This window comes from Lynx canadensis, chromosome B4 (assembly GCF_007474595.2).
Source record: "Lynx canadensis isolate LIC74 chromosome B4, mLynCan4.pri.v2, whole genome shotgun sequence".
NCBI lineage: Eukaryota > Metazoa > Chordata > Mammalia > Carnivora > Felidae > Lynx > Lynx canadensis.
In genome coordinates, this window is record NC_044309.1 from 41,842,566 (window position 1) to 41,854,146 (window position 11,581).

The window sequence follows — 11,581 nt, forward strand, 5'->3', positions numbered from 1 at the left end:
TCTTTTTGTGGCTGGACAGGTTTATACTGCCCTAAGTCACTCATCTACATCCTTTTGCCAGCTTGGCAAATACTAAGGATATGGTACTAGGAGGAGGGTCATTTGTGTTGAAATTCAAAGCTGAGAATATGTGTTGGTTACCTGTTGTATAATAAGTCACTCTTACATTTGGCTGTTTAAAACAGCAAATATGTATTACTTCCCACAGTTTCTGAAAGTGAGAAGCAGCTTAGATGAGTGATTTTGGCTAAGTCTCTCACAAGGCTTCAATCAAGGTGTTGGCCATGGCTGCGTTCATCTGAAGGCTTGACTGGGGCTGGAGGGTCTGCTTCCAAGATGGCTCCCTTACAGGACTATGGGCAGGAGGCCTCAGTTCCTTCCATGTGACCCTCTTCACAGGACCCTTCCCTGATACAGTGTAGGAGGAGAATGCACGAGGAAGGGAATGCCAAGAAGCAGGGATCATTGGGGGCCACCTTGGAGGTTGGTTGGGTATCACAGAAATAGACATATTATTTTAGTACAATAAATCAGAAGATCAGTTAGTAAGATGTTATTTTGCTAGGCATGGTTGTATTTCAGATGCATTACCCTAAAGCCAGAGTGCCTTTGGGGGCTTCTGACCCTCTCCTTCACCTTAGATCTGAAGGGCTCCTTCACTCATCCCCATCAAGTAGCAGGACCATACAGATCAAAGTAGGACCTGCAGGAGAACAAACACAGAGGAGGTGAGGCTTTGGAAGGATAGCAAAGAGTTAAAAAAGGACCAAGAAGCTGTTGAAAAGGATAAAGGAAGAGAAGCAAGGAGAAGCCCTAAATAGAATGCTTTTTCCAACGTAAGGGAGGGTAACCATAGCACGAGTCTTAAGAATCTAGGACAATGGTCCCACACCAGCAGATTGTCTAACAGGACAAGTTCAGAGGCTGTAGATTCCAGTTCCGAAATCTCCCATACCCGATGGCTTTGTGTGGACTTTCAAGCCTGAAATAAAGTCCTCTAGTAAAGAACTCTTTAAACATACTGCGTATGTGCTTTGCTTGTGAATAGGAAGGCAGTTCTGCTATATCCTGCACCATCCCTGCCATTCACAATGAGTTTATGGGTGAGGCTGCATTTGGACCTCAGATAATTGACTCATATATTACTCTCTGTTCTATTTGGCTTTTGCTTTCTCCAAGACTTTAATAAACCCTTGTTCAAATGATGCACCCTAGTCCCGTCTGTGCTACTCAGTCAAAAATGAGTGGAGGGGAAACAAAACAGGACGGTGAGTGGCAGTAGAGATTAGGGGAGCCACCTTACGGAAAAAGAGAATGCTCTGTGATCTAGCCGTTCCTTCCCATGTTGGGGTTCTCTCTCCAGTGGGGACACTGCAGGCTACACTTCAGTTACATTAAGGATGACAATTTCTTGACTGCTGGGTCAAGGGCAGGGAGCAAAGCTTTTCTAAAAACAGTGGCGGAAAAGAAAGGAATCCAAGGGGAGGGTGTGGGTGTGGAAGGCGAGACAGATCAGTCATAGAACACTGAGGCTGAACAGGACCAGTCCTGCGGCACAGAGAAGTGACATAATTTCCCCGAGATCATGCAGCGAGGCAGCAATAATGACTTCTCAGGCAGTGCTTTTAGCTCTGCCTTGCGGTCTGATTAGGTCAATGAGTACCCACAGCTATTGTGTGTGTGAAGGAAAGAGAAGGGTGGATGCTGGCTTTCAGCAGACTTACAGAACACTGGATGAAAAGGCCACGTGGACAATACGCACACCTCTCCCCACACACTGTACGTGGAAGAGACGAGTGTGAGACAGACTCAGGAGCGACACGCACATTTCCATGGGAGGAAAACTGTAGTTGATACTTAAGTAGACCCTCCTCCTCCTCCCGGCTCATCTGTGGGGTCAGCAGGGCTGGTGAAGCCCAAACTGGGGCCTGAATGGGGGGTTGCTGAGGACAGGGGATATTCTGCAGGGGATCAGGGGCGGCGGGGTGGGGGAAGGCTTCTCAGGCATGAGGGAAGCATGGGGAAAAAAAAACTTACGAGGAAGAAAACAGGGTGCTGGCTGGTTTTGGCATCCATGTAGAAGACGAGTGAGGACCAGGAGGGCCAAGGGTTAGTGGCCGCACCTGTAGCTGGTAACTGACGGAGCTCGTGCTGGGGGTCCAGTCCCTTAAATGGTGTGGCTTCAGTGTGTGCTGTGGGGGAGAGACCCCTGAGGAACTCGGGGGTGCTGCTGGAGCCTGATGGCTCTGTGTGAGCTATCGCTTCAGTGGCAGTGGCGCCGGGGCTGGGCGGCAGCCCGCCATCGGCTCCCTCTCCCCTGCAGAGAAGCCTTCTCTTGATGGGAAGGCAAGAGTGGCTATTGCTCCTGCAAGTCTAGCAGGCAGGAGCAAACGTAGCTGTCCAATTTCCAGCACAGGGGCTCTGCAGGGCAGCACTGTCTGGGACAGCACACTTGTCCTCATGGGGATGAGGGGACCACAGGATACAGGGAGAGGTTCTCTTTCTGGAGGCCTGGGGGAGGCAACACCCCTCCATCTCCCCACCGGCCCCGGGCAGACATTTTATCCGCCTGAGTAGCCAAGGTGAAGGCTATACTGTCTCTGAATCTCTGATCTCAGTCTCTTAACACTTGGGTATAAATATAAGGCACTGTGTGACTTCACAGGCATTGGCAGGGATGCCTTATCCTTAACAGCAGAGTGCAAGGCTTTGCTTCCGGTTAAGAGAATTGCGATCATCAAGTCAAGAGGTAAGAGAGAATAGAAATAATAATAGCTAATATTCACCAGTTCTTATTCTGTTCCAGGTATTATGCTGAGTGACTTCACACGGAATTGTCACAAAATTCCCTGGACGAAGGAAATACTCGGTATTGCTTTGTATGACCAGCAAATGGGTCTTATTTACTGAAGGTTAGTGGATGGATATGCTCACACAGCTGGTAAGATGTGGCAATTTGACACCAGACCCTACTCACTTGACCACTATGGAATAATCCTTCCCAATTTTGGCGCGATTTTAGGTTGATCTAGAGCCTCTGAGGCAAGTGATTTATCCATGAACCCAATGGCTTCGCGACGCTGGTGACCCTCTGCTTGGGCACTGGCCACGGGGGACAGAAAAGAGGCTCCTAGGGATGCCCCCTCTCTCGAGGAGCCAGAACAAAAGTGAGGGCAGAAGGAAGTGAGACGTGGGACTGGGTGGGTGGAGGAAGGCAGGAGCCCCTGCTAGACAGTGGGCCAGGAAGTCCTTGAGAGAACAGTGGTGCCCTTGTCTTGCTGGAAGGTCAGCTCCATCTCATGCCTTTGGAATCTAAATGGCCTCTGGTGAGAGTGGGTATACAGTGTGGAGCTGTCCCAGAGCCATCCTGTTGGCTGAGATCTAGGGGAGGAGGAGGCCCTGATGGATGCAGATCCTGGCTCCTGGTCAGGCAGGGCCACTGCTTGCATGCTTGGCCTCAGAGACTTTGGCTACCTTCTTTCTTTCTTTCTTTCTTTCTTTCTTTCTTTCTTTCTTTCTTTCTTTCTTTCTTTCTTTCTTTCTTTCTTTCCGACCCTGATGGCATGGGTGGTGCTGTGATTGAGGGGGTTAGAGCCAGGGGGAAGTGGGGGGAGACATGTCAGAGAGCTGGATGGAGGTACCGGAGGTGGTCCCCAGGCTGGGTAGGAGCAGCGAGTTCCAGAAGAGGAGGAAGAGCCTGTGGAAGAGCAGGGAGAGGCAGGAGGGGAGGGACAGGTCATGGTCAGGGTCAGCCATATCAGCAACTGCTGGCCTCTTACTGGCCTTTGGGTACTGAAGTCTAGACCAGATGTAGTTTTTGCCTCTTAGGGGATAACATTTGGGTTGGGGAAAGGAGTCAATATGGCCAAGCCTCTGCTGTCTCTTGGGCTCCCAGGATTTGCAGTGCCTTTTAAGGGTTCCCTTCTGCTAGTAAGGGGTCCAACCCTGTTATAGGATGGAGCTCCTGGCTGCGATGGCCTTTGTGCTTTAAGAGTTGAGGAATTTCCTGCTTTTTTCCTGAGCTTTCTTTTCAACATGCGGGTCTGGGCATGTGGAGTGGGGGGTCACATGGGAGATAGTGGCTGAAGGGAGGGGGCAGTGGGGAGGAGTGTCTGGCTAGACTTTGCTGCTCCTGCCTACTCTCTGGTCCCCTACCAGAACGTGGAGCTTCGGGCAACACGTGGCTCTCTGCTTCAGAAGACACACACCTGCTCTTGGCATATACGCTGTTGCTTACTTTCTTCTGAGATGAGGATCTGTATTGATATAAGGGATCAAGACTAAAGGACCATCTGAATTTCAGGCCAGAAGGTTGTTTGTGACCATATGGTGCTATCTGGGCCTGAGGAAGAGGGAATGGGGTAGGGGCCCTGCATGGGGCTGGCTCAGAGGGATGCAGTTATTCCCTCTCACATGGAAATAAACATTTTGGATCCCTGATCACCTCCCTGGGGGCGAAGATTCTGGTCAAAAAAGTCAAAGTTGGTCCCCTGGATTCACAGCTTTGTGTGCTCCAAGACAGGCAGGTGGTGGGACTTTCCTTGAGGGCTATTTCCCTCTGGCCTGGTTTTTCTTCTTTCACAGGTTGGTGTCCCTCCTAACCATTTCTTCCATCTGAAGACAGAGGGAGCAGCCTGATCTGAATGAAGGGTTGGGGTTTTGTCAGGGTGAGTATGTGGGTTCAAAATTGATGGGGGCGGGGGTGTGGTGTGCATGTGCGTGCGTGTGTGTGGTGGGGAATGGAATATTCGAGAATGTGGCAGAAGAGGGAAGATTAAACTTGGTGCTTCTTCAGCTCCCACTGCACTGAGTGGCGCCCCCTGCTTCCCACAGGGGAAACAGCAGCCCCAGCTTCCCAGTCTCAGGTACCTGCTTTCACCCACCCCCTTTCCCACCCACCCCCTTGGTGAGGTTTCTGAAGCTGCTCAGTCATCCTCTGACTGCTTGTGCTCTTTTGCGGATCTCCAGGCTTCTTGTTGGACTCTGGCTCCTGAAGGGGTGAGGTCAAGTGAAGGATTTGAACTTGCAGTGTGGATGGCTGGATATTCATGTCACACGGGTTTTGAGGGGTTCAGCTTGGACCTGTCAGTTGCCATGGAGGACTCCAAGCTACTGGGTCAGGCCCTCTGGCAAGACTGCAGTGAGGGGTGCTGGACCAGCATGCAGAGCACGGGGGACTGTCCTGTGGGGAGAGGCTTGGACATGCACTGTAAACTCAGAGTGACTAGGACGTTGCATTGCCCTGGTGACTTAGGCAATGGGTGTCTACACATGGAACATCTGCCTTTGCCTTCGCTGTTCCTTGGAAAGGGACAAGGTAGGATCCAGCAGTCCTCAGAGCTTCTGCTGGTTGGCTTTGCCCAGAGGAGGGCTTTCTACATCCTACTCTACTGGGGACATTTGCAGAGAGGCTGGCAGGGAATAAGCTATTCAGTTCCACTCAGTTCTTTCCCAAACTCATTCCAGAGTGTATAGTAGGATCAGTGTTTCAAAACTAATGACTGTCTTGAATGTGTAGGGGCTTAGCCATTGCAGGAAGAAGGGGCAGTGGTGATCATCTAATGAGCCAGGGACTTTCCAACAAGCCCTGCCTCCCACACAGTCAGGCTCTGTCCCCACCCCATACAGCCCTCTGGCCCCATGGGACTTTTATTCTGAAAGGACCAAGGCCCCTGGCGGTTTGGGTGTGTGTGGGGGGTATCCAGAGGCTGGAGCTGGCCCTGACCCTGAACAGGCCCTGCCCTCTGGGCTGTTTTCCCAGTAGTGATTTCAGGACCCTAAAGGAGGGGACTTACTGTCCTCACTTCTCCCCCTTATCCTCTGTCCCGGCCTTGCTGGCCTTCAAGCAAAGGGTCCCGATAGCCAGGCGTGTTGGTCTTCTCCCTACTGTTGCCTTCACGCCCCTGTGTCCTCATCTTTCTAGCCCTTAGCCTTATATCTTCCATCGGTTTCTAGCCTTCTTGCTGCCTGTCCTTCCCAAAGCAGACATGGAGGCCAGGTCACTATTCTGAAGCTTTGTAGCCTCCCCCAGCACTGAACAAGGGCCTTACTCTGTCCCATCCCTCTTTCCCAAAGTGTAGGATGGAAATATAAGATAGCTAGGATTCATTCAGACATTGGTATGTGTGGTCTGTTGAACTCTGTGTGGGTGAGGCTGTGCCTTGGGATGGGTTCTGTTGAGCATATGAGGCTTTCTTGAGAATAAGGACAAGGAAACAGACAACAACAACAACTCTACCAGTAGCTCCTGTTTACATTCTTGAACCCAACTCAGTTTTCCAGAAGTTTCACCAGGAAGAGTTCTTACTAGTCCTCAAATGCTCAAAGCTTAGTTCTTTCTTAGATGGAAAAGAAGAAACCAAATGAAATGAAGAGAGTTGAGATCCACTGTTCTCAAGGGGTCTTTCCCCTTTGCCTGTTTCTTTCATCCAGGAGGCCAGACCTTGAACCAGATGTGAGGCAGTGGAGTGTGACAAAAGACTTTGGCCTGGGGGCTACAAGTTATAGATTAACGTGGGGAGGAGGGAGGAGGGACCTGGAGGGAGAGTAAGTGGCCCAAAAAAAGGGACTGCTGACCTGGAACAATCTGGCTTGAAGGGGTACAAGGCCTCCTCCCCGGAGGAGCCTGGGGACCAGTGCAGTCTGGAGGGCCCCTCAGCTCCTCTCTGGCTATTTGACCCTCCTGAAGACCTGCTCGCACACTGCATCCCTTGCAGTCAGTTCCTGGGGACACAGTAGGAATAATGAGGAGAGAGAAAGAAGGTTCTTGCCAGCCAGAGTTCCTTTCTTGAGGTCCTGGAGCCCCATTTAATCCTTCAGGATACAGCAGTCGGAGTGCTTGATGTATGGGGAATTGTATCATTGTCCCAAACCTTCAACTTTTCACCCCAGAGGAAGGAAGGAAGCTGGGTCACAGAATGTGAAACGGCTAAGTCTCCATCTCTCCAGTCATGATTTATGGACATTCATCTGATTTGTAGCCAGGGGCCCAACTGGCCCCTCTATTTCCTCCTCTCTCTCCTCTTCCCAGTGCTTTTGTTTTCCTTTCTTGCTTGCCTTCCTTGGAGGGGGGCAGAGAGTGGAGTAGGAGACTGCTTTGATTTGGGCAAGGGGATGTGTCTTAGCCCAAATAGGGGGATGAAACCCCTCTCCCAGCCCTCACCGAGCTTACCAGATACAGTTTCTCTCCCTCCAGCCAGTGTCTCCAGCCTCGGTTGGGGACCTCCCCTTTCTGCACACATACTAGCTGCTCCTCCTCCCAGGTTACTATGGTCTATAGGGAAAGCAAGAATAAGGGAAGATTTAGAGGCAGAACACCCCAAATGCATCCAACTCACTCTGGGCTCTCCCGCTTCACACTGCAGCAGATACTGTCTTGCTCCAGCCTCTTCATTCTGAGTGAGAGGGTGGTTTTGATTCAACATGACCCCCCCACCCCCACTGCCAACTCCTACAGGCTACTGAGGCCATAGTTTGTCTATGGTGACTACTAGGGTAGGGCAGGGATGGAGCAGGATAAACCAGGGGTAAAATTGGGTGGTGGGTGATGAAGAACAAAGACTTGGTCCTTGGGATACTTCCAGCTGGCCTGGAAGGTCATTTGGGAAAGAAGAGAGATTGGTTGGGAGTCCCACCAGGGAATCTCTCCTCTTTCTCAGTTTCAAGGACAGCTGAAGTGTCCCTGAGAGTAAAGAATCACCCCCCCCTCCCCCATCGGAGTGGGGCGGGCCTGGTATTCCAATCAGCATTTCTTAAACCCTCCTATAGAATAGGCCTTGCTAACCAAGGTGCTGAGAATCTTGATCAGATTGAGCAGGAAACAGGTGTCTACGATGCCAGGCAAGCGCTGGGGAAGAGCTGAGTCTTCAAGGAAGCGAGGGGTTAGTTAGATTGGAGATACTGGGACATTTCCAGCAAGGAAAGGAACAGATAGAGGTAAGAGAGAAGGTCAAGTAGTTGTAAGAGGCTCTAAACTAGGGTGTTTGTGGAAAAGACCCTTGTATTCCATGGACCTCATCTGGAACATAATGGATTGTCACTGAAAGGGTTTAATTCATGGTCACTTTTACATTTTAGATGAATCCTTGTGGCTATAGCATGCAGAGTAGATTAGAGGAGGATTAAGCCTGGGGGCCAATTTCGGGCACCAGGCGAGAAGAGAGGGCTTAAATAAAGGTAGTAATCGCAAGAAAGGCTAGGAAGGATCAGTGATGTTCAGTGAAGTAAAATGGGCCATGAACGTAAGTCACATATGTAACTGCAAGATTTCTAGAAGCCACATTAGAAAAGGAAGAAGAAACAGGTGAAATTAATTTTAATGACATATTTTGTTTAACCTAGAATATCCCAAACACTAAAATTTCAGCACGTGATTAAAATAAAAATTACTGAGATGTTTTACATTTTTTTTGTACTGTCTTAAAAAACTCACTATGTATTTATACTTATAACACACCTCGGTTTGGACTAGTTACATCTCAAGTGTTCAATAACTGTATATGGCTAGTAGCAATTATATCAGACAGTGTAGATGTTATAAGGATTTCTTGACCAACTAGATGTGGGGTGTGTGTGTGTGTGTGTGTGTGTATGTGTGTGAGTGTGTTGGGGCGAAGGGGTAAGGGAACAGAACATGTTGACTGTGATTCCCAGGTCTCTGGTCTGCCTGGTTATCACCATTAACAAAGGTAGTAAATATAAAAGCAGAAATAGGTTTGGGTAGGAAGATAATGAATTTGGATTTGAGCTTGGCGCGTGCAGATGGAAACATTGTCCGACAGATGAAAGCTTCACCCTGAAGTTCGGGAGACAGATCTGGCTGGAGAATACAAGTTAAGGACAGTTTACAGATGGTAGCAGAATGCATGGGTATAGATGATTTAGCTGATGGCTGTGTACAGACAAGAGAGACAAAGTCAAGAACAAAACACTGGGGGGGGGGAACCCCAGATAAAGGGGTTAATAGGGGAACTGGGGTCTGCAAAAAAGACCAAAAAGACGGCATGAAAAACAGAAAGAAATAGAAGAGAGTGGAGTCAGAGAGGCTAAGGGAAAAGAGACTCTGCATTGACCAACTGTGTCACAGGCTAGAGGGTGAGCAAATATTTCTTCTTTGGACTGAAGGTGACCTGCTCTTTTTGTCCTTTAGCTGGTGATAAGAGGGGGCAGGAGAGAGTGGTTTGGGGGAAGCACCCGGTGACTGTTACCTTGGGGATTCTGCAGCCTGCTGTGGTGGTCACTTTCTCTGGCTGGGAGAGGTCCCTTAGTTTTGCCTCAGACTGTTAAGAGGCACCTATCTGCTCTCCCACATGCCCTCCCCCAAACCCCTGGGAAAAGTACCTGGCATTTTCGTCCATCCACGATCCTTAGATCTTCTTCAAACTCAACTCCCACATCGAATTCCAGAATGTAGTTGCGGAAGGTGCTGAGGGTCTTGACTATCACGTGGTTGCCCTGATGGTCAATCTCCTTGTCTGGCTTGAGCAGCAGCGCTATCTTCCGCAAGGCCATGCCGATGTCTGTGGGGGGCTAGCTCTTAGCAGGGGTCCCACCAGCCAGCTAGGAACTTCCCTCCTGCAGCAGTACTTTGGGGCTGTGAGCTTCCCTTTAGCTGGGTGTAAGACTAGAGATTGACTCTCCTACCAGTGCTCCTGGCTAGAAACGGATCCCAGCTCACCTGCCCCCACCTGAGCCTTTCCACAGCTTCTAACCCCAGCACTCCTCCTTCTCCGTGGGACAGAGAGGAAGGAAGGGAAAGGGAAAAAGGGGAGTGAATGGGGCCTGGGGGAGGGGTGAGGCCATTACTTAGGGCTTGCAGGTAATGTTCCATGTTCTTCTGCGAGACAAAGCGGTAGTAGCCGGTGAGGTTGGGAGGCATTGTCTGGGCTCGCCAAGATGGAGATGGAAATTTCAGGAGGATACAGCAGACAGGATGAGGAGGGAGCAGATGTTGTCTGGCAGGTGAGGTTGAGAGACTCCAGGCCAGCCTCTATACACACACACAGTCGCGCGCGCGCGCGCGCGCGCGCACACACACACACACACACACACACACAGAACACTCTCGAACACAGAGGCTGCGTAAAGGTCTGTGCTTACCAGGGCTTTTATAGGGCTGGGCCCTGGTGCAATAAGAGCTCCTACCAGACTTTCCCCCCTCCCCCCATGATGAGTTTGGGACTGGTGCCTGCAGCCTGAGGGAGGGGTAAGAACTTGGCAGCTTTGTGCCTGACCTCGGCTTTTCCTGAGGAAGGAACCTGAGGTAGTATCTGGGGCTGTCTGTCATCCAAGACTTGACACTTTTCGAAGGTCAGTTTTGGCTTCCAGCCCATTTCTGGCAGGTTTGGGAACTGTTCCAGAGCTCTGAGGGGGGCAGTCTCCCCTGAGAGAGGTCCGGTCCTGCTGTGTGGTGGGGGCGGGGGGGAGCTTCCAGACTCATCCGGGGACGAGTTCTAACAATATCCTGAGATCCTGGGATTGAGTCAGGGATCCCGAAAGGTATGAGGGGGAAGAGGTGGGGAAAGAAGGGGTGACAGTCAGCTGGCCAGGAGCCACCGTGAAGAGAATTCTCCAGTGCTGCCTCCCACAACTCCCTCAGACAGCTTCACCGAGTTGGGGCCCCAACTCTGGATTCCAAACTCTTTGTCCAATAGTGCTCTTCCCAAGCACAGAGAGGGTTGTCAGCGCGAGGTATTGGGTTCAAAGTCCAGAGCAGAAAGTGAGGGAGGAGTTTGGTTAGCTATTTTGGAGAATTTTCTACTCTTTGGCTTGGGACCCAGGGGTTTCCCTCTCCCTCTGAAGTCACTGATGGAACCATCACCCCCCAGTTCCCAGCCTTTGGACAGCCCATGCTTACCAGATGTATTCCCGTGGCTGGGGCTGCCTAAATTATTGTGTACCTCGCCTCCACCCCCTACCCCCTTCTCTCTCTCCCTCTCTCTCTCTCTCTCTCTCTCTCTCTCTCTCTCAGACCTACCAACTTCCCTGGCTTCAGAATCAGCTGGATTGGTTCATCATGGTTTAAGGTGGGAAAAGCAGGGAGAGGGAGGCAGAGAGCCTAGGCAATGGAAAAAAATCCCACCTGCTAGTGACTTGTTTCCACAGGTGTGTGCGTGTTGGGGGGTACACAAACAGCACACTCCTCCTTCAGTCCCGGAACTCTTTCCACCTCCCTGCTGACCATCCCGTGATTTCCTCAGATACTGGGGCCAGAAACTGAAATGCTACAATCTCTCCGGTTTAGTCTGGGTTTTGCTTCACGGGCTCCCGGGAGGCACGCAGCAGGAACCTGCTGTTGGAAAGGGCTGTGAAAAGAGGTTAATGCAGAGCTGCTGGTGGTGGTGGTGGTGGGGTGACGTGAATAGTGCCCCTCCTCGCCTCGCTCAGGTCTTCGTTGACGTCTCCCCTTCCCTCCCCCGGGCATCTAGCTTCTCGATTCTCCCAAGGTCCCTCTTATTTCCCACCCCCTCTACGGCTTTCCAGCTTCCTCCCCAGCCCCCGCAGTTCCCTTGCGCCCGCAAATTGCAGTCTAGGGAAAAAGCCCTAACACATTCTCCCGCCCCTGCTCCCCAGTCCCATTGGC

General features: G+C 50.9%; 1 protein-coding gene across 4 annotated transcripts; it reads right to left on the reverse strand.

Moving 5' to 3' along the window:
* Nucleotides 1–3,558: 3,558 nt before the first annotated feature.
* On the reverse strand, nt 3,559–11,458 carry RBP5 (retinol binding protein 5). 4 transcript variants are annotated; one of them, XM_030323121.1, is made up of 4 exons: nt 9,805–10,036; nt 9,340–9,518; nt 7,172–7,273; nt 3,559–3,697 (listed from the first exon to the last, which is right to left on the reverse strand). In XM_030323121.1, the coding sequence occupies exons 1-4, from the start codon at nt 9,875–9,877 to the stop codon at nt 3,620–3,622; spliced, it is 432 nt and encodes a 143-aa protein (XP_030178981.1). In that variant the 5' UTR covers nt 9,878–10,036; the 3' UTR covers nt 3,559–3,619. The 4 variants fall into 4 exon arrangements, with proteins under 4 accessions (XP_030178981.1, XP_030178982.1, XP_030178983.1 ...); XM_030323122.1 differs by lacking the exon at nt 3,559–3,697 and adding an exon at nt 6,244–6,723; XM_030323123.1 differs by lacking the exons at nt 3,559–3,697; nt 9,805–10,036 and adding exons at nt 6,737–7,060; nt 11,081–11,458.
* Nucleotides 11,459–11,581: the final 123 nt, after the last annotated feature.